At 50.9% G+C, this 22,884-nt stretch overlaps 1 protein-coding gene across 1 annotated transcript in view; it reads right to left on the reverse strand.

Annotated features, from left to right (window-relative positions):
- LOC115342071 (heparan sulfate glucosamine 3-O-sulfotransferase 3B1) overlaps nucleotides 1-22,145 on the reverse strand; it is a 31,710-nt gene extending 9,565 nt beyond the window's left edge. The window contains exon 1 of the mRNA XM_030015878.2: nucleotides 21,545-22,145. Coding sequence (XP_029871738.1) covers nucleotides 21,545-21,996 — 452 coding nt within the window. The 5' untranslated portion in view covers nucleotides 21,997-22,145. The remainder of the gene's footprint in view (nucleotides 1-21,544) is intronic.
- Between the last annotated feature and the right edge of the window lie 739 nt (nucleotides 22,146-22,884).

Here is a 22,884-nt window from a genome sequence, read left to right on the forward strand (position 1 = left end):
CCTCACCCCAGCGTGCTCAAGAGCTGAAGTCCCACTGGTAAGTTTTAAAATCGGGGTGCCCCGTGCTGCAGCGATGGCACACTCCAGTCTCGAACCCCTCCACCTCCAGACCACACCCTGCTCAATCCTCTGAGCTGCCTCAGTTTCCCTCTGCAAGGACGACAAAACTCTCCTAGAGGAGATGGACAGCTGTGTATAGGGTATTGTAAAAGCAAGAGAAGCGTTGTTATGGTCAGGATAAAACACTGTAGCATCCGGATGCAGCTATGAGATGCAGACCGGGGAGCGCTCGCAGCAGTCCCCACAGCAGATCTGCCAGCAGATACAGCAAGAACCTCCTTTGGTGCGGAATTTCTAGACTTACCCCCACAGCAGTTCCCTAGAAGCAAGGAAAATGGGGGAAAGGGGAGAAAAAGCAAGTCAAACTATTTTGGACATCAGTCACATTCACACCGAGTTCAGGCCTGTAATTCAGAACCATTTCCTTTTCAGCCTGGTGGTGCAGAAGCAGAGCATCCAACCTATTTCTGGCCAGTTTCTACCCAAATTCCCAACTGGTGTTTCCAGACAAAAAAAGGCGATTTCTTCCCAGAAAACCAAATCTTGGCAACCTGACTGTTTCTGGGGAAAGCTCCCCCAAATCCTCCCAAAAGGCTGTCTAAGAAACCACATAGATTAGATTGAAAGCTTATGGTGAGAAGGTGAATAGAAATGCAAAAGGTAGACACAAAACCTCTTCTTCCATTCTGGGAAGAGACACATTTCTAGCCTCCAGAGTCATGACAGGGGATTTGAAAAGCCGAGGTGACAACAAGCCCAAGCAGCACGACCCAGAACATGGTACAATTTGGTGCACGTGATGCATTTGTTGTGACTTTTGCTGCGTTTCTAATTTGCAGGTTGGAAAGCAAACAAGCCTGCTGATACCAGCTCGGAAAAACTTTAAAGGAAGTAAGTGCAGAAGATGAGGCAGATTGAAGCCTTGTCCCCTCTCACAATGATGCTCTCCAGCCTGCTGCAACCTCTCCTGTCCTATTCCTGTCCCCAGGGGTGGTTTGGTCTCCTGTCCCCATTCCAGCACGGTCCCACTCAGCTTTGCTCCAGTCAGAATCCCACCGAAGCCAAAGGGCTTGTTTCAAACTACAGTCCATCCATCCGCTGCCTTAAATCAAACACACTTTTGAGGAGGGCTATACTGCCGTTCCCGCCCTGCACAGCCAATTCTCTTTCTAAATCCCCCTGCTTCTCTGCCTCTTCCTCTCATCCCCTGTCCCAATAAATAAATTTAGGCTCACTTGCTAAATCTAGGATCTTGAAAAAGAGCTGTAGACACCCAGGAAAGGATGGGGGTGGCATCTCCATTGCTGGCAGCTTTGCATTCCAGCCCACCTACTCTACCAAGGCGATACCCAGTTGTTCCCAGTCTCCGAGGCAGCAGGTTGCTGTCAGAAAGCAGGAAAAATGTACAGTGGTGAGCAGAGCAGCCAAGGGCTGGATTAAAACCACACACTTGTAGCCTCATACAGGCACCTGACAGTGAGGAAGAGCTCTGCAGTGCTCTGGGAAGCAAAAACCGAGAGCATCACCAGCTCAGCTCTGAATACCACCACACCGGACCCTTCCTGACCCTACCTGGCCCTCCTCACTGCAGGGCTGATCACAAAATCATCAAATCCCAGAAATACTCCTTAAAAGCAAGAACCTGACAAGCCTGGGGACAGACTGTTAAAGTAATAAAGCATTTAGTTACATCACAGAGCCTGCCACCAGCATCAAGGTCAACTGGCTTCAAAATTACCCACTTGGCTTTGACTCCCCTTTCTGGTGGCAGCAGCTCCAGATGGGGGAAGGAGGAAGATGGAGCGGGAGGAAGAAACAGAGAGAGAAGCAGCAATAGCAAATTCCTCTTTGGGGGTGGGAACACTTGCTGGTTTATTATTTGATACATCACATTTTTCTTACCAAAATTTTCCCTGGCTCAGGCTGCCGTTGCACCAAGGACCTGTACAGTAGCACACAGCCTCTCCTCTTTTTATGACCAGCGGTGAGGGCAACATGTGCGCCTTTGTCTCGAGCAGGAGCCTGTTGTTTGGGTTGGCAAATTATACAACAATAAAAGGGAACGGCTGGGAACCAGCCTCGGCCTTTTTGAAACGGGTGTAACCCTATCCAGCTCCGTCAAACACTCGCCACGACGTTTACACAAACCAGATGATGGGAATTAATGAACTTTGAGGGTGAGGAAGGGGTAGGTAAAGGAGGAGGGAAAGGGGGAAAAAGTATGTGGGCTTGAAATTAATGTTTTTCTCACTCTCCTTGCTCCCTGCCCCCAAATCTGCCAGGTGCCCTTCACCTGCTGGGGAGTTTGGGGATTAAAGGAGGGAGAGGAGGGTAACGGCGTGCGAGGGCTCCCCATCACGAAGCTGCTCCGGGGCTTCAATGGAGCCAAAGAGACAGTGGCCGCGGGTGGCATCACCACATACGCCACAGGAACAGGCTCTGGCCCGGCTGTGGAGTCTGATCTAAGTTCTTTTGATGCAGATAAAAAAATCCCATCAAAGGCTGGGGGAGTGGGGAGACATGGGGCATCGGCAGATGGTCCTTTCGCCCCCACTCCATGCAGGCAGAGCCAGGTCGCGCCAAACAGCCCCGGCAAATCAAAGCAAGCCGTGCCTCGAGGAGGGGACAACGAGCTGCTGCAATCACAAGGGGCTGGGGATTTTTCTTTTTGTTTGGTTTGGGTTTTTTATGGAAGACTTTAACCACCTCCCCCAAAGTCACTGCACTGAAATCAGATCTAGGATCCACCACAGAGGTTTGACCCTCCCCATGCTGCCGTTGAGGGACACGGGGCACTTTGCCTGGCTGCAGCCAAGAGCAGACGGTTTGCAGCAGCATCTGAGTACCTGACCTGGAGAAAGTAGGGCCTGATCCGTGCACAAAACCTGGAGGATTTGTGCCTCTGGGAACAGCAATGGGTGTGATGAGCTGAACCAGCCTCTGCCGCAAAGGTCCCTTCCCACCCTGTGCCAGCCAAAACCCACTTCCCTCCCAAATGCCTCCTCTACATCATGGGTTTAAGTGGCTTAATTAGAAGCACAGACTCATAACCAAGATAATGACATGTTATCCCTCACAGGGTTACTGCCTTGTATAACAAGTGCCTTATATGGTGCACTGTATAGCTGCAGCCTGTAAGGGAGGAATAACTTACAGCAGCAGAAACACTCCATGGGAGTCTTGTCTGCATGGGGACAGGGTTTGTACTTTCACCAGAGAGCATAATAAAGAGGCCAAAGAGCCACAAACCCTCCTTTGAGACCAATGGGTGATGCAGCCATCACTCCTGGGACATGCCCGTCCTTGGCAATGGATGCAAAGGCATGAAGTTGGTCTTGGAGGCAGCTGGCTGGAGCAATCCCCCTTCTCACCCCAGAGTGGATGGTCCATGCTGGCAGCCTTTGGGAGGAAGGGCTCAAGGGAATGGGACCAGCCTGAAAGCTTGGGAGAAATGTATCCTGCTTGCAGATGCTCACATGGATGTGCCCGCAGGGTACAGCCCTCTCCTTCAGGCCAAAGACCCTGAGGCCCAGGCATCTCCAACCCTGGCAATAGGAGGACTAGGGCAGAGCAAGAATAGGGCAAGCAGCACCACCTGTCCCCCACTGCTCTCCCAGCCTCCATCCAAATTCCGCTCAGGGGCTTTTCTGGGCCTGATGCAGTTTGTCCACCTAATAACCTTCAACTGATCTCTCCTCCAACCCCTTGTCCAGGTTCCTCCCGAACCCACGCAGACCCTCCACACGCACAGCCTGCTCTAGGTCCTTGCTTTACCTGTTGTGCGCCTGCTCCTGGCCTCATGCCATAGCCCCAGTCCTTGCACCATCACACCAGTCCATCCCTCCCTCTATCTCTGACTTTGTAGAATACCGTATCTTTTCCCCAAGACATCTCTTTGCCAGGCTGAGGTCTCCCAGCCTACTTGGTCATTCCTCAAACAGAAATTCCTCCAGTCCTAAAGGAATAAACCCAAAGCGTTGCCACTGTCACCAGGTGGATTCATGCACCAACTGAACACGGGCTGCAAGGATGTGAGGCTTTCTTTGGACTAGAAAGGGCCAAATTTTCAATTTCCTCCCCTCTTCTCCCAACAACAGCCCAAGATGTTACAACCGCTCAGCAAGAACCTTCCCTCCTCCTTTGCTGGAGACAGGCAAGATATTCATCAACTTCACCAGTTCATTATATAGGCCCTCCTCTTTATGTAAACAGCGAAGGCTCTTTCTGTCCCCCATCGTACTTAAAAGCTCTGAACTTCCACTAAATAATTATCTTCACTGGGGGGAGAGGGGCAGCACTTTACATATCAAAGGGCTGCTTTGGAGGGATTTACAATAATTTAAGATGAAGTGGTAAATATTCTATTCACTCCAGTTCATCTCCAGTAATAATTATAATCCTATTAGCAAGGTCCCAAGAAAGTGATTGCATTATCAACTAGCGAGCATCTATGTGGATTTCTTGGAGGGGTGGGATGGGGGAGGCCATAGGCAAGTAAAGAAGTAAAAACAACAAAAGAGGCAATTGCCAGCACCTCCCCTCCCCCAGAAGGATTTGGTCTCCATTGTCCCGATGCTTCAATAGTGCTTTGCTCTGAAAATAAGAGCTTTTGAGTGCAGTAAGGGGGTGGGGCTGAAATGAGCATCTTATTCCTCTCGGTCACCCCCCGGTTCCCTTTCATTGCCGTGGGTCCCCCCGGTGCCGCTCCGGCCGACAAAGAGCACACGTTGCTGTTCCTGGCGGGCGCGGGGGGCCAGGAGCAGCGCGCGATTAAAAGCTAATTGCTGTTTATGGGTGAGTTCTTTAGAATATCGCCCAGCATCACTGGACTTCACTGCCCACTGGTCAAGTCATGTGAGATTACTCTAATCTGTCTCCATTTCCCCCCAAAAAGGAAAAAAAGACTGGTTTTGTTTAAAAGCAGAGCAGGGAGGGGGCAGTTCTGTGAAACTCATGATTTAAGGGGGGAGAAAAAACCCTAAACCCAGCAGGACACATGACTGAGCTAACTGGCAAACTGGGACTAAAGACTTCTTTCCAGCAGATCGCCGGGCCAACTGTCTCCGCCAAACTGTGTATTTTATTCCTGCACCACTTTGCCTCTTACTACACCCCGCTGGAGTGTTTAACTGGAATGTATCCCTGCAGGAGTGCCCCAGTTGCACCAGCGTAATCTCCTTCCCTTTCTTTTGGCACCTGAAGGCCACCAGTATAACTCCTCACCACCTTCACCAGAAGCAGGTAGCTCAGCTCTGCTCACCCTGGCATGGATGTAAGTCAGCAGCTACTCCAGAGTTGGCACTGATGCAGGTCTGGAACAAGCTAAGATTACTTTCACAGTGTCCAAGAGTTTATTGAAAAGCAGTAGAAACATTTTTCTGTATAAATTAAACAGACAACAGCCTGAAAGGAAGGAAAGAGGAAGAATTTTAGGCATCTGCAGAGATTTCAGTGCTCACAACTCACTCCTGGGGAAAAATAAATTCTCCGGACTGCCTCTGCCTCTTACTCTATCACAACCAGAATGATCAGCCATTTCTCTTCCCTCAAAAATTTATAGCCTTGAGTTAACATTATGTGTACTAAGCTCCTGCTATGCAAAGATTTGGTAGATCCACTTACAGATTCATTGCAAGACAAAGCTCTGCTCTCAGAGCCTCTTGCAGAGACTGCTAGTTTAACACTTGTACCAGGGATGTTAATTCTTGAACTCAGCTTCACTTGGGAAGCACTGATCCTGCCCTTTGTGGGAAGCTGAAACTAGTATCTGCTGAGCTTGGACTGGCTCAGCACCTGCGAACACAGAAGTAATGTCCGCATCCAGAAAAAAAGGCAAAGAGAGAGAGTCAAGGTCTGGAGTTATGAGCTTAACCGTAGGAAGAAATAAAAAAAGGCCAAACCCAAAATGCAGCTCTTGCAAGGCTTTTGCTACCTCAGAGTAGGCTTAAGCAAAGGAAGCCTGGCTTGGAAGAGACTTAAAAGCCGATAAAGAAATCATAGCTGCCGAGACATCCAAAACACATCCATGGTACCCAGGTGACAGAAGTGTCTCCTGCAGCAGAGGACGTGGGGCCAACATGGCTATCACTTGGCTTCAGCCAACCCCAGGGACCCAGATCACAGGGGTTTGGCTTCAGGTCCAACAGGAGAACAACCAGGTTGTGCCCCACAGCTCTCATCACAAAGCCCACCACTTGCCGTCAGCTCTCTCGCCACGCAACAGCAGCTCAGCCACGTCCAAGTGGCACCAGTGCCCACTGCTCACACCACAGCCTCTTCCCTCTCAACCCTTCCCTGCCATCAAGGCTCAGCCACAACCATCAACACGGCAGGAGGATCAGCCAGTGCCGGCGGTGTCCAGCCATCAGCAACGCACCCACCAGCCCAGCCCAGAGTCCATAGCCCCAGACTGCTCCCACACCCACCAATTTGCTCTCTTAATTTGCAGCAATGGCACTAATCGTCTCAAAGATGTTACAAGCCCACAGGCACTGCTACTCACTGGTCTTGTGGACATCTCTCCTCCTCATAGGTCTTGGGAAAATGCTTCCTTGCAGCAAAGGGAGCCATCTCTATCAGGTTAAACCCCATGGACATGGGGATTTGGGGGAGGCAGAAGCGGGTGTTGAGGTGCACAGAGCTGGCACTGCAGACTGCATACAGCTTGCTGGCTTTCAGCTGGTGTCCCAGAAGCACGTTTCAAGAATTAGATGCCCAAACCAAGTAGCACCGTGACTCATCCAAGCGCCAAACTGCCCATCACCGCACATGGAGCAGAGCACCCTCCTGGCTCCACCAAAGGGATGCACCGTGGTGCTGGACCCCACACCTGGCACAGGACACCCCGCTACCCATGACCTGTCACACTGGAGCACCCTGGGGGTCCTGTCCCCGGCTAGGACACCAGGAGGTATTCCTAACCCAGGTAGCCCGTGGGAGGTTATCCCATCAGCCTCATCCCTACAGTACCTGCTCTTCCAGGCCCTTCTCCAGGGACCCGTTATGCCATATGCTGGTGGTGGGGAGCCCAGCGAGCAGACTACATCTTGGTTTGGACCCAAAGGACACGTCTAACGCAGGGGGAGATGGTCACTTCATGTACCCCCTAGTCATCTGGATGTCAGCTACGCACCGCTGCAGTATTTCTGTAGCCATGCTGCAATAGGAAGAAGTTTCCCAGAAAAGGCTTTAGTTCAAGAGAAGCAACCCCTGGCTGGGTCCATTCTAGGGTGGGGGGTCCATAGGGTCTATATGGATATGGATTTTTATGGCACATATAAATTGACTTGCTGGTTAAGTAAGCACACAGTGACCACTGCAGCAGCCTCTCTCTAACCACCAAAAGCAGCTGGATGCAGGTGGCCGATCCTGGTACACCAAGGCTGAACGTGCAGAAACACCGAAAAAATTTCCACCCAGGACAGGACTACAAGGAGATGAACTTCATCACCCCTTTCCACACTGTCCCGCTCCCCTGGGGCACTGCCAAGCCACTGCATTTCACCTGCTCCAGTTTTGCTAGAAGGGGGAAAAAACTCCAAGCCAATCCACAAACCAAAGAGCCAACCCTAAACTAAATGTTGCACAAGTCAACAGCCACTGAACAAAACCAACCCAGCAAGATACGGGTAGGACCACGTTCCCCTATTGCCACGTTCATAAATCACAGCCCCGCTGAGAGGTCTTTTGTGTTTTCCCCCAACACAGAAATTAATGCCCTAATCTGTGTGTCTGCACAGGCAGGTAACAAGTCACACTGATAATGCCGCCCTTTGTTAAACACCCGTGCGAGCAGCCCAGCGTTTGCACAGGGAGGTCTTTGCTTGCCACCTTGACACGCATTTCTCCTAATCAAGCCCAGCCTTCCTGTGCTGGGGCTTTACAGCTGCAATTAGAGGAAAAAGCCTCCCGATAAGCCCCGGAGCCCCTTTCTGCCCTGAGCGACGCCCCAGCTCGCAGACCTTGGTTCATAACCGATATTGGGGGAGCATGCCAGCAATTCATCTGCCCTCAGGGTAAGACATGCCAAAGGGGGGCTTAAACCACTGTGCTGGGTTAAGAGCCCCAAAAGGGACTGGTGCCAGGGACAGCTGTGTGAGAGCTCTGCTCCCGCTCCTCTTCCTCACCGTGGGCATAGCAAAGAAGGGAGGGGAGCAGGGAAACTGCTTTATTCCCCCAGCAGCGCTTTCCTCCGGGCACTGAGAGCTCTTGGAGCATCTTCCACACGATGGCTGAGCCAGAGCCCACTAGCTGCTCCACAGCACGTGGGAGGGGAGCTCTCACGGTGGCAGGATCAGGGCAGGCTTGAAACAAGCCTTGAGACAGATATACATCTACACGTCTTCAAAAAAGCCATGTGGGATCTCTAGGAATCCACCTTCTGCACCTAAGGGGATCCTGTGGGCATCCAGTACCACCTGAACAGCAGAGGCCTTTGAAACTACAGCTCAGAAAGCAGCCAGCTTTCCATTTTCACTATGGAAAAAAGAAAGTTTCAATTTTCTTCTGCCCTTTTTGATAATGCATGCATGTTCCTAACATAGGCCAAGTGATGCCAGCAAGCTGCTGCCAAACCCCAGCTGCATGACTCCACCCTGCCTCTTCAGCAACACCCAAACCAGCCATGTAACTGTGCAGCACCAAGGTTCCTCCTTGACTGTCTTAAAGATAAGCCAATGTCCCCTCTGACCATCAGAGGACGGGTCACATTCCCGGTGGCCAGTAATGGCCAGTTTGTTCTTACAAACTCATCAGAGGACGAGCTATGTGGGAAGGAGCCCAACCAAATAAGCATGTCCTGTACGCACCAGCTGGCTGCTCATTACCCTGAGCATCCCATCGAGTGGGTCAAGAATTTAACATTGCTTTAGACTTTATTCCAAGCTGAGCCACTCAATTGATTGGGCAATCCCAAGCACAAATACAGGCTGGGCGATGAGTGGATTGAGAGCAGCCCTGAGGAGAAGGACCTAGGGGTGCTGGTTGATGAGAAGCTCCACATGACCCGCTAGTGTGTGCTCACAGCCCAGAAAGCCAACCATATCCCGGGCTGCAGCAAAAGAAGCGTGACCAGCAGGTCGAGGGAGGGGATTCTCCCCTCCGCTCTTGTGAGACCCCACCTGCAGTACTGCGTTCAGCTCTGGGGCCCCCAACATAAGAAGGACATGGACCTGTTGGAGTGAGTCCAGAGGAGGGCCATGAAGATGATCAGAGGGCTGGAGCACCTCTCCTATGAAGACAGGCTGAGAGAGTTGGGGTTGTTCAGCCTGCAGAAGAGAAGGCTCCGGAGAGACCTTAGAGCGGCCTTCCAGTACCTAAAGGGGGCCTACAAGAAAGCTGGAGAGGGACTTTTTACAAGGGCATGTAGTGACAGGACAAGGGGTAACGGCTTTAAACTGAAAGAGGGTAGATTTAGATTAGATGTAAGGAAGAAGTTCTTCACTGTGAGGGTGGTGAGGCACTGGAACAGGCTGCCTGGAGAAGTTGTGGATGCCCCATCCCTGGCAGTGTTCAAGGCCAGGTTGGATGGGGCTTTGAGCAACCTGATCTAGTGGAAGGTGTCCCTGCCCATGGCAGGGCGGTTGGAACTAGATGATCTTTAAGGTCCCTTCCAACCCAAACCATTCTATGATTCTATTAATTAATTTATGAAAGTCTTCTGCCTCCTTCCCAGCAAGGGAAGGGTGGCACCAACCACGACCCGAACCATCAGCAATCTGGACACTGGCCCAGTCAGTGTGTCTCCCATTGGGATGAGCTATATTTGCCACCCGCTGGAACAAAAGGCCTGGCAAATTAATACACGGGTGATCCTCTCAGTACTGATCCCTAAATGCATTTTAACACAAATGGGATTGTCACCTCAACTCATTTGTTAACGGATTAGTGATTTAGACTCATAAAGGAGTAGCACTGGAAATTAAAATTGCTCCACAGTAAACAGACCAGGGCAGTGAGTAAGAAGCATTTGTCCAGAATGGGATTTTTTTCCCCCAACTTCTCCAATCAGGCCAGTATGAACCTCCTGAGTCTCTCCCTATCCTTTTTACCCCCCACACCAAACATCAAAGACAGAAAATAAAATAACTTCCAGGACAAAGAAGCAGCATGCCCATTGAGGCAACTGAGCTACAGGTTCATGGTGCTACCACATCCCAATGCAGGTCCCCAGCAATGCTGCAGGACTCAGGGTAGTGCAGAATGAACCAAACCAGCCTTGGGAAGGAGTGAAACTCCCAGCGAAGGAGGGAGACAGGCACCAATTAGGGAAACATGAAGGAGCAGGTCTGTCTGCAGACTCCCCTCCTGCCCCAGTCATTACATGGGATCATGATGTAGTCATAAACAGTCAACAAAATACAGTCAAGAGCTCTTTAAAGAGCAGGCTCAGCTGGTGGAGATGCTCTGCTGCAAGTACAACAGATGCAAAGCACTGCTTCTAATTAAAAAGGTATTCATGTAATTAGAGACTTCACATTGCCATACCAATGATTTGATCTAGTCCAGCACACTCACTCAAGCTGTATTTAAGAGGGCTCTCCATGCTTGCTCTCCACTTCTGATTACTTTGGGTTGTCTTTCTTTGTAACCCTGCCCACCTCTTAACACCCCACAGGCTGCTATGGCAGGTCCACGGCTACAGTGGCAATCAGAAAGGACCTTATGGAGCAAAACCACGCATGTCAAAATCCAGCATCGACCTTCAGCATCCCACCCTGCTTCCATTGAGAGCCGATTTCCTTCCAGAGACGGTGATAGGTCTGAATTATCCCGTAGTCCTTCAAGCCCTTCTACATAAAGAGCACAGTGGGCCGGTCTGCTAAGGCCTTGGAGCACAACCCAAGTGAAATGACTTTTCCCTGAACACTGAGGACTCTGAATGAGAGCTATTGTTATTCAGATGAAACCAAGTGTCAGATTAACAAATCAATGGGCATAAGAGATATAAAATGGGTTACCATTGAAGCCTTTCAAATACCCAAACATATGGATGAACCAATCGTGAATTGTAATTGACTCACTCGCACCTTTGATCTCTACACCCTTGGGTTCCCAAAGAGACAGCCCAGCCCCCTCCGACCCGGACTGAACTGATTCAGGACTCCATTGTGAGCCCTCACAAAGTCTTTTCTCTCTGCCTCCATCTCCTGGATGTAGATACAGCCTGGCACTTGGAAACTGAGACAAGCCAGCTCTGCCTCAGAAAGCCAGGGAGCTGGACAACCTGCATTACCCAAACGCAACCTCCTGCATGGAGCCCATCAACCCTGGGCACCTCTTTCCACCAGCCCCCATCCCCGGTGGTGGCCCTCGTTCAACTGGATGTGCAGGAGGAGATGGCCAGGGAAGCAGCAGAAGAGGCCCCAGAGCAAGCACAGGCAGCGCGGATGCTCACTCCCCCGCTACTCCCAGAGCCGGCCCTGGGGTGTGTTCAGTTTTCCAAGGATTTCACTGTGCAAAGCCAAGGATCAGACATTGCTGATGGGTTTGTGGCATGCACGTGCCCCAGCTGCAAAACCCAGACTGATCTGGAAGTGCTGAAAGCTGCTCTGCTCTTCTCCAACTACCTCAACAGCACATATCACCTCTGCTTGATTAAGAAACACAATTTTAAATTTTCCTGGGGTGTTTCTGCAGCTACATTAAAAGTAACCTGGACTTTAAACTAAACATTATGCATAAATTTTTACTTTTGGGGTTGGAGTGAGTTTTGACCAGTTTTAGATAGATGCAAGAGAAAAAAAACAAAGAGCATCAGTTTTGACACCATACAAATCTCAGATCCACAGGAGTCGCAAGGCAAGAATTTGTTCGGGTTGTTTCAAGCCTCGTTACAAACTTTAAGTTGCTGTAGCTCTTCTAGGAAACCCAGTCCAGCTTATTCTTCCACCTCCATGCTGCAAACCCCACACAAACATTCTTTCTGTGGAGGTTTTAACCCCACACTGAAGTTTCCCCACCATCATGTGGAATGCTCCACTCTTGCTACACTGAGCCTCAAAGCAACAGGAGTCTTGAAAACGCTTGCTGCCAAAGGCAAACCCCAGTAGCTATTCCCAGCACTAAGCTATTCCCAGCATCAGGCACTGATATAGAGTGAAGTGATTCCCACCGGGAGGACAGAGACTTTGCACGTGTACTTTCCTCCAGCCCCAGCAAGAGGACTGGGTTTGATGGGGGAACTGGGTGAGCCAGGGAATCCCCTAGCGCAGGCGTTGCTCTGCCCCCATCATTTTTGGGCTCAGACCCAGTTGTGCAGCTGCTTAACCCAACTGGTAAGCCTTGCTGGGAAGGCTGAGCGTGCGACAACTGCAGGGCTCACCCGCACAGGAACCAAGGAAGGAGAAGACCGTGGGGAGGAAGGCAAGCGAGAGGAAACTCCCGGGCTCTTAATCTGCTTTAGGACCACATGAGCTTGCTGTTTATATATAGCTTAATTAATTATTACACTGCATTTAGCAGTGTGACCTTGAAATCGTCTCTGGGGGGAGCCAGCAGCCGCGGTGCAGCCAGGGCAGCCGGCCAAGGCGCCGGTGTGTGCCGAGACACTCGCGCGGGGCAGGCTGCTCCTCCCGCGCGTCCGGCTGTCCGGGCAGCGCCAGCCTGTAATTACGAGGCTTCGGAGCAGACAGCAGCTCCCAGTCCCTCTCGGCTTGCAGCAAACCCAGGTTGAAACCCTAACCGGCTATTCCACTTCTGCTCTGGCAAGGCTGATATCTTCTCCCAAGGCTTCGTTCACTGCTCAACGCCCCCTATTAGCTATTCCCTCTGCTTTTCAAAATGCCATGCAGACAGCCCAAGGCTCATTAGCTACCAGACCAGCTCAAGAGGGAAATTAAAAAAAAAAAAAACAACCCCCCCCCCCCCCCCCAAAAAAAAACCCCAAAACTACAAGCTTTGTCTTCAGTTGCAACAAGTTCAGCGCACAGTGCTGGGGAAGAGGGAAGGAGACAGACTTGCTAAGCCCTTCCTCAAGAAGGGGCAATGCTCAGCCTGTTTGGCTCTTAGGCAGCTCACTTTGCTCAGTCCAGCTGCAGTGAAGCCAGGGCAGATGTTCGGGGATGTCTACAGGCACCCACCAAGCCCACCGCCCTGCTGCTCCCAGGTGAGACCTTCGGGAACTTCCCCCATCTCAATCCACTTGAGACAGATGGAGATGGAGGGTGGAAGATGGAGACAGATCCAGCTCCGTTCCAGCACAATTCCTTAAATGTGGCACCAGAGGCGGGTGCAGGAGGTTCAGAGCAGAGAGGCACGGCATCTCGGCATTGCCTTCACCCCAACACGCAGAGACACAGGGCACAGCAAAGCCATGGGGTCCCTCCACAATTCACATTTAGCAGCTGCATTCTCAGCCCTGCATATAAACCAGCTGAGGACCACGTACAGCCACTGCTGGGACCAAAGGGCTGAGACACACCTGCCGTTTACTCCAGCACCTCCTGCTTTCATTCCAAGTCTAATACACCTGTAAAAAAAAACAAACCAAAGGCATGCCAAAGCTGCAGGCCTTGCCAGTTTTAAAACAAATATTTAATAGCTCAATGAAGCAGCAAAGCACTTTGTTAATAAAACGCCGGGGTTTCGTCCTCCCCCTAGTGACGGGAAGATCTCTGCACCGAGCCACAGCATCGCCCAGGCTCAGCCGCCTGCTGCAGTTCCACGGACCCAGCTCCAAATCAAAAATACTAATGCAATTTAACCCCAGTTCAATGCCAGTGCATTCTGCTTCTCCCGCATTTAATCACTCTTTCACCAAATCAGCAGTTTTCTAAAGATTTCCTACCCGTCCACGTGCCGCTCGCCTGTACTTTGTAGACTTTCAAGTTTTAAGACAAGTTTGCATTCAATACTCGAGACAGGCTGCAAGCTGGGGGCTTTAATATAAAGGTTGTCTAGCTGCTTTATCAAAGTTAATCATTGTAGTGGATTTTGGCTTCTGTGGAGACATTTTCTGCACCCACAGGCACATGGACAGATGCCAAGGGCCTGATCCTGGAGCCTTCCCTAGGCAGGGCTTTGGACTGCATAAAACACAGCCAACTTTGGGGACCTTGTCCACTCTTGGCCACCAGCATGCTGCTGAAGACTCATCTCCTCATCAGAGCCAACCTCCCACGTGAAAAGTGCATTGTTTAAAGAGAATCAGTGTTTCTACTCCAGCTGCGCTCAGTATTGCCGGACTGTGGTTGTGGTAACACAGGATTTGGCCTTGCATTCACTTTCAGCAAGGGATGTATAAAATATATACATCCACCTATAATATTACACATCAGCATATAAAATGAAAGCCCATGCACAATTCTCACTTTCTTCTGGAAGAGCTGCCTGCTGCGCTGCCAGGAACGCACACCGGAGGGGAAAGGCCGTGCCAATTCAAGAGAGAGGTTACAACTGCTCGTTTTTATTATAAACTAACCACTTTGGTGGATTTGCAGAAGTCCCCAGCAGTACTAGCTGAGACGACTGGCCAGACTACAGCTCTGGTCTTACGAATTTTAGCAGCGCAAGATTTACAAGAAGGCAAGGAGAAGGGAGGACGACCCCCTCCAGCAAAGGTTAGCAGAGCCAAGCTCCTTGGGTGATGCTGTACAAAGCCACGTCGAGAGCAGGGTTAGCTTTGCGTGGCCCTGCATCCAAGACTGGCTGCAAATTAAATTCTGGGTCAGATCCTCTGCTGCCATAAAGTGCCACAACTCCCTTGAAGCCAGCACTAAGTCACAGCGTCCCTCAGTAGAGATGTTCTTTCTCTGTCCCTTTTCTGTAGGGAGAGGAGGAAACAAAACTGATTTTGAAGCAGGCTAGTTCCAGGGTATTTCTGAGGAGGTTAACGCAGATGTAAAGCATTTAGCAGAACACGGCATTATTTTTCTCTAAATAAAGCTCTCTCTTCCCTGCTGCTCACCATGTGGCAGGGCGCTGCCATGCTCACATATTTTAACAGAAGAAATTTAAAAAATTGAATAATTCATTTACTAGAAGTCAGAGTGAGGTCTTCTGCCAGCAGCACTTCTACACTTATTTTCCTCTAACATTCCCACCAGCATCATCTAAACCCCCAACCACCCAAGCTTCTGATCCTCTCTGAATGACTCCCGAGACAGGACCACACGTGGTTGCAGAGACGGGACGCAAGGTGTTGCAGGTCAGTAGCCAAGCAAGCCAGCTCACAGCTTCCCACGCACCCCTCCTCACCCCTCAACGGCCCTCGACCCCTCCCAGTATGAGGGCACCACATGCAAAATCACCATCACTGAGTCCATTTTTCTCCTCCATCTACAGAGCTATTACAATAGGAAAATCACCATGGGGAATGCTTGAAGCCAACGCGGTACCAGGAGACGTTACCTCCTTCCCATCACTTTTATGGGCAAACTAAGGTCTACTGCACATCATGTCTGAGCAGTCCCTGCCATCCCCAGGCAGAAAGATGCGGTCCTGACCTTGGCTTCCTCCTCTCATCTGACCACCAGCACGATGCAGTGCCCTTCCCAACTTGCCTCTGGGCTCCTTGCAACCACCTCCAGTCCAGGAGCAACTCTGTAATGGCAAAGCTATGCCACCAGTAACCCCCCCACCCTGAATTAACCCCCCCTTCCCTCTGAGCCTGCTGATAATCAATATGTTTCATCATGGGAGCCCTTGTTTCCATTAAGAAAGTCAAGATAAGGTCCATTTACTCAGTTGCCTTCCAGCTGCTGCTGGTGACGGCTGCTGGGCTGAGCTCCTTTAAAAAGCACATGGTGTTTCTCTCGAGCTAATTAAGAAACACACAGTGAGCTGCTGAAAGACCTGAAATTGCAACGGCGTGGGCAAGCCCCGGTACAGTCATCAGCAGCAAGTCAGGACCCAACACAGCACTTAGTCATTTCACAAACCAAGGAAGAAGCCTCTCCTCCAGCCCCTCCTCACACACCACATGGTGACAACAGGTAGCAGCCGATAGCCCCTGACCTCCTAATTACACCACTGAAATAATGTGCCCTGCTATTTATTGTTCTTTGAGCCCATATGTTAACTGTCCTGCATGGCCCTGGCTGATTCATTATCCCCTGAACCCATTGATCACCCATGGTCATACCACCAGAAGACATGAACGCTCACGCTGAATGATCACTAAATTAGACTTCTTCCTACTTGGGATGGATTAATAGCACCGAATCCAGGCTCAAGCAGACAGAGCAGTTTAGCAACCGACGTCTGATGGTAAGACAAGTCCATGATCAGGCCAGGTTGGAAATACAGCTCGAAAGAACGGTGGTTCGGGTAGAGTTTTTATAGCCACTGCATCCGGGGCTTGCTGGATGCTTTTAAAAACAAAGCCTTCACTGGAAGCGCCTTGAGGTATCCAAAGCTTGGTGTGTGTTACAGGCATCTGCCATAGTCCACTTGAAAAGAAAAAAAAAAAAAAAAATCCCAAACCCAGAGTCAAGCCCGTGGGTTTTCATTCCCATCATTTTCATGCCAAGAAGCAGCACAACGTTCCCCGGCACGCCGCGCGGTGCTGCGCTAACACGATTAGCCAGGCAGATCCACCATCCACATAAGTCACCCCCAATGCATGGTCAACTTCGAAAAGTTCAGCAGCTCAACAGGTGAGGCCATGAAACCCGATCACGGCAGACAATGTCGTCCCCCCCCCAGCGTCGTGCTGGGAAGAACTTGTCACGTGCGTCATATCGGGCAACACGCTTGAAACGGAGCAGCGCACTGAAACCCCAGCAACACGAATAATCTTTGCCATCTGTTTGAACAACTCAACCCTCCTCAGATCTAAAGGAATGATCCCATGCAAACACAAGGGCCTCGCTGACTGATTATAACAGCCCAGCCCTTCTTTTTTGGGGCCATTTTCTTCCAAACTTTGCACAGCAGCTAAGGCAACGTCATGGGGAGCTGCTGCAACGGCCAAGGGGGCACTGAACCCTGCGCAAGTGTCAAGGGGACCATTAAAAGTCCCCACTCGCTTAAGTGCGACACAATGCAAGGTCAGTAGTTGATTTTTAAATTTTTTTTTACGTCAAGGAAACAAAATCTCAACGGGAAAGCTGCTTGGCAAAGCCATCCCAGAGAATGCAACTGTCCTTTAGGATACGCTCATTCCAACCCAACGCAGCTCACAGGAATGCGCTGGAGGAACCGGTCTTTGCTCAGATACGGTCATTTGCACTCAAAGTCTGGTTGGGAGAATCAAGACCGTTCCCAAACTTCCTGGGGCCAATGAGCCTTGCGACACCCGGCGGAAACAACACGTCGAGTTTTGCAAGCGCCCGGTTGTGTCCGTGCCGACACCTCCCTGCTGCTGGATCCGTGTCCCACCAGGGAGGCTGCGAAGCTCAGTGGCAATTACGTGGCAGGCATTAAACCCTCACTACCACTGTAAAGTTGGGATTTAGAGAAAACGGGCAAATGCAGGGGCAAAATCCTGCCTTGCTCAAGATCTGCCCTTGGTTCAGCAAGGCTTTCACCCCTGAACTTTTAACCATCATCACCTTGTTGTTCCCCTGCTCCCAGCCTGGCCCACTGGAAGCATCAGCAGTGCGCTGCTTGCACCGCCCCACACTGTTTGGGGCAAAAAAAGAGGCTCCTGGGGAAAAATAAAAAAATGAGGAAGTTTCTCATGATTCAGGAATTGCTGTGAAGCAGCACTTTGCACATAAAGGTCCCCAGTGCTTATTTAGGTGATTGGGGAGTTTAAGAAATGCATGTCTGAAGCTGTTTATTGTACACCACCACACCGTGGGGCCTGATCCTGCTGACCCAAACCACCCAGTCTCAGCATGGAGAATGAATTAAGGCAGCTTGGAAACAGCAGGAAGATGGGAGCCCCAGCATTTTAAGAATTCCCCCACCCAAAAAAAGGAAAAAGAAAAAGAGGTCTCCCATCTGTGCTGCTAGAGGCAGAGGAGCTCAGGCTAGCACTGCTATCGAGGTTACAGCCGGCGTAGCCATGGCACGGGGTTTCATAGCAGAGGGCTTCAGACTCAAAATATAAATCAATGATGTTGAGTGGGGCTGGGAATGCTCAGCCCATGGCACAAGGGACTGGGTACTACAGCCCACTGGGCCTAAAATGATTAAAAAAAAAAAAAAAAAAAAAAAAAGAACGCCCCCCCCAAACACATAACACTAATGACATGATCTTTTTTTCTTACCTTATATTAATTATAGGACAACAGGCTTTCAAGCCTCTAGTACATTTAAAAATGGATCATTGTTGCATGAAATAAGGCAATAAAAAAAATTCAACAACTGATTTTCTAGGCTTGCAAGAAACACTTCCCCCCCCCCAACCCATATAGTAAACCCATAAGAAAACAACAACTTCCCAACAGGCTGCCAGGCAGGCTGTTTGTCCAGGCAGCCAGACACATGCGCGCACAGGCTACAGAGCTGAGCTCCTTACTGCTGCAAAGAGGAAACTTCTTTATTATCCAAAAATTCCAGGCGCTACTTAAAATTAGTTTGCAATAGTGGCTGGATCCCGTTTCTCCTCTGTCATGGTACATATTTTCACTTGAAGCAGTTAACATGCTGTATTCATTACCGGGGGGAAAACCCCGCAATGTGCGTACAGAAGTTATTTCCATTAGATTTCTAGCTATCTCACTATTGAAAAATCAATTTAATTTTTCCCTCTTTTCCCTCTGCTTTTTAGGAACTGCATTCAGCACCACTTGATGCTATTTTGCCTTTCACACAAAGGAAAAAAAAAAACCAAACAGATTTCATTTCACTTGACAGAAAATGGAGCAAGAAAAAAAGTTTGCATTCCCTCCTTCAAAAGTTATTTTCTATAGATGAAAACTTTAGACAGAGATCAGTAGTTAACAAATATGATGAAATGCAAATAGCCCAAAACATAAGCCTTCATCAAGCTAAATAAGCAAATTTGTGATGCCTTGTGCCTCTCAGAAATCTGAAAAAACGTTACATTAGAACACTTTATTATATGACAGGAACAACTTAAACAAACAAACAGAACCTCCTAACAGATATGACCAAATTTAGCCAGAAGCCAGTCGAATAAAATATACTTTCAATGAGACGTGGGTCAAAAATTGCATCTCCATCTTTTCAAAGCCAGGCAATTGCATTTAAACTGCAAGGACCGGGTGCTGAGAACACAAGTAACTCCCCCGTTCCAAAGTTCAGTCAATTTGTGCAAAATCGTCTGAAAACAGACAAGGCTTGCCCAGCTCACTGCGCGACGGCTGGCACAGCAGATATTTTATAGCATTTTTAATCTGATTTTATTGGGCCATTAAAAAGAAAATACAAACACATCTCCTTATTGACATTAAGATAATAAATAAAAGTCTCATTAGAGTTTGGAGAAATAAGCACACTCTTGAGGAGTGTGGAGAAGCCAAGATTCGCTGAAGTCAGTGGGAGTTTTGAGCTATATAGTCTCTGATTTCTAGCGCTGAAATTTACAGGAACAAACTTCTGCCATCTAATTCAAATTGAAGTTAGAAATAACGCACAATTACCAAACAACTTGTCTGCTGATTTGAGCAAATACGTCCTCCCCCCATATATTTTGCATTATTTAGTCCTCCCCCCCCACAATCGATCCGGATCCTGGTCCCGCAGACAGACAAACACGCTCCGATCCTCAGGGTGAATCGTACCCGAGTGATTTCAAGACCTTCAGCATCACGTAATGCTCACTGCTTGGGAGCATCAGCACTCAGACCTGAAGATTTGTCGGATTTCAGTTAAAACACCCCTTTTGCAAAGACGCTATCTAGTAACATAGCAGTGTGTTTGCAAGGATAGGGCCCACACTACTTAAAATTAAGCAGCTGATAAGGTGAAACTTTAAGAAGTTACATGCAACTTTGATGCCAGCTTCTCCAAATTTAAAAATAACGTGTAGCCTTTAAATATTGACTTTCGCCCACTGCATCTGGGATAACAGATTAACATAATCATAAGCATTATTCTCTCCTTCTCCCCTTCCACCTCTTACTTGTAAAAGATTAATCAACCATTTTATGGTCTAATTTAGGTGCCTAATTAAAAACAGAGTTCAACACGTACACACCATTTTGCTAATAAATCCTGACAGGTCTTCTGTTATATGCAAGTTCTCCTTTCAAAACGCAAGTTTAATATTTTTTTTAAAACCAACTGAATTTATAAAGATTTCATCTTGGTTGCTACGGGACGACACTCTACATCCTCCACCAAAATTCTAGAATTTCATAAAACGAAAGCACTTTCAAAAACGACTTCCTCCTTGCCACATCTTATCCTGCATTCATTTCACTAACTGCTGAGGGATGGCAACATTAAAAAAAGAGACATAAACCTAATCGGACTTGCAGGGTGGGAGTTTCAAGACTACAAAGCGGTTAAAATTCAGAACTTCACAGCTCCCATCTAGCTTCAAAGTTTCCAGCTCTGCTCGTTTAGTATTCCTGTAAACACTCAGCAGAAAGACATATTCGAAATATTCTTGATAAAGGAACTTCACTCATAAAAGGATGAAGAGAAACATAAACGCGGTTCGACCCCGTGCCCGGCGTCCCACCAGAGCTGAGGAGCACGCATCGCCTCCCGCACACAGACAACCCATCCCATCACGCGTGGGGCTGCTCCTCGCAAAATTACTTCTCCATCCACCCTTGCAGGATGCAACCCCGTAATTTATAATTTCTCCCCCCCCCCAGCCAAAAAAGTTTCATCCCGTCCCCAAAGCACACGTTACACCGTCGCACATCGCACCACTATCTTATCCCCAGCGCTAAGCTGGAAATTGCAAGCCTGAGCAATTTATCAGCTATAAAGCTGATTATAGTGGTAGGAGAAAGTTAACGGGGAAAGAGCCCTGCGAAGCGATCGAGGAAGTTTCATCTCGAACGCGGAGCTGCCGCCGCGCTCCCAGAAGGGGTCAAACCCCCCCAAAACCTGCCTTCGCTGGGGGCAGGACCCTGCCCAGCCTTGCCCCCCGACCCGAAGGGGATTTCGGACACGCCAGCCATCCCTCAGCAACACCCCAACCCGAAGGGAAAAAAACATACGCTCCACCAAAAGCCCTGGGAGCCCAACGAAATAAGAGTGTTACAAAAAAAAAAATTAAATTAATATTTAACCTTTATTTCAAGATGAAATACGCCGTGGCTAGCACAAAGCCTGCAAACCCCCCGCCGCCGCTTGGGCTAACGGGGAAAGCAAGTTCCGCGCCGGGTCTGGGGTTTTGGTTTTTTTGGGTGGGTTTTTTCGGGGTCGCTTTTTCGAGGGCGGGGGTGTGTGTGTATTCAGCGGAACATTCACATTTCGCCCCGGGCGCTCCCCCGACCTGCTCCGGAGCCCGGGGCGGGCGCACCCCGCGCAACCCCCGCACCGCGCACCTCCCCGCCGGGGCGCAACGGGGGACACCCCCCCCCCCCCCCCCCCCCCCCCCCAGCTCCCGCCACCCCCTCACCCCCCCTCCTCCTCCCCGGGAGCCCCGCGGTGCAGGCGGAGAGGCGGCTACCTGTACCAGGCGAGTCCCCGCTCGTAGTTGCGGTCGAAGAAGTGGGGCTCGGCGCCGACGGCGCGGACGTCGGGGTGCACCCGCAGGAACTCCAGCAGCGCCCGCGTCCCCCCCTTCTTCACGCCGATGATGATGGCCTGCGGCAGCCGCTTGGTGCCGGAGCCGTTGAAGAAGGTGGAGATGGGGCTGACGGCGTCGGGCGCTGCCCGTTGCTCCTCCAGGCTGCTCTCCTCGCCCGGCTCCCCCGGAACCGGCGGTAGCAGCTGGGGAAGCGGCGGGGCGGCGCGGGGCGGTGCGGGGGAACCGCGGGTCGCCAGCCCGGCGCAGGAGCCGGCGCAGGAGTAAAACATATAGAGCCAGAGGAAGAGCATGATGAAGAGCAGCAGGAGCCTCCGCCTCAGCGGCGGCAGCGCGACGGGGACATCGAGGCAGCGGTTCAAGCGCTGCCCCATGTGCCCGCGGGCGCGCCGGGATGCATGGCTGGAGTTGGTCCGGCTCGCTTCGGCTCTGCCCGGCGCCGCATGGGCACCCCCGAGCCTCAGCACGGCCCCATAACGCCGCGCCGCGCTGCCCGCCCCGCTGCCCGCCCGCCCGCTGCCCGCCCCAGCGCCGCTCTCCCGCCGCCGGCAGCGCAGGCAAAAGCAGCGGCGGAGGCGGAGCGGCGGGGCCGGGCCGACGGGCAGCGCCCCCAACCTATCACAACGGCGCTGTGCCGCATAATGAGCCGGGCAGAGGAGCCAATCGGAAAAGCGGTCGGCTCGCGGGGGCGGGGCGGAGGGAGGGAGGAGAAGCGCTCATTGGCTGGTGAGGCGGCAGCGGGCGCGGGAAGGGGGGCGTCCCGATTTACCACAGCTTCGGGGCTCGCACCGTCGGGGCCGCGGCTCCATCGTCCTCCCTCGCCCCCAGCGCTGCCCGCGGGCCCGTACGGGCCCGCGGGCAGCGCTGGGGGCGAGGGAGGACGATGGGAACGCTGCGATGGTGCTAAAGCACGGATTTGGAGATGAACAGCCCCCCCCCTGCCCCGTTTCTCCACGTCACCCTTTCCCCTCCCCTCAGGCATAAGCAGTGCCCTCAGCTTGAGTGAGTGTTGCGGGGATCTCCTTCTGCCGCGCTGGTCCTCCCACTCTTGAACAGCAGACCCCAAATATCAGAGCCCCCAGCCCTTCTGTGGATGAGGAACAGCGTTCCCTTTTCCAGCTCTTCAGCCCCGCTCTGTCCGGTACCCACCGCTAATCCAACACGGGCTAAAACGCCATCACGGAAGGGTCCTCAGCCAGCTCAGAAGCCCTCAGAAGCCCTTTGAGATGTTCTTGCTACTCACCTTCTGGCTCATCGGTGGC

The sequence above is a fragment of the Aquila chrysaetos genome, chromosome 5 (genome assembly GCF_900496995.4).
Source record: "Aquila chrysaetos chrysaetos chromosome 5, bAquChr1.4, whole genome shotgun sequence".
In the NCBI taxonomy this organism is placed as follows: Eukaryota; Metazoa; Chordata; class Aves; order Accipitriformes; family Accipitridae; genus Aquila; species Aquila chrysaetos.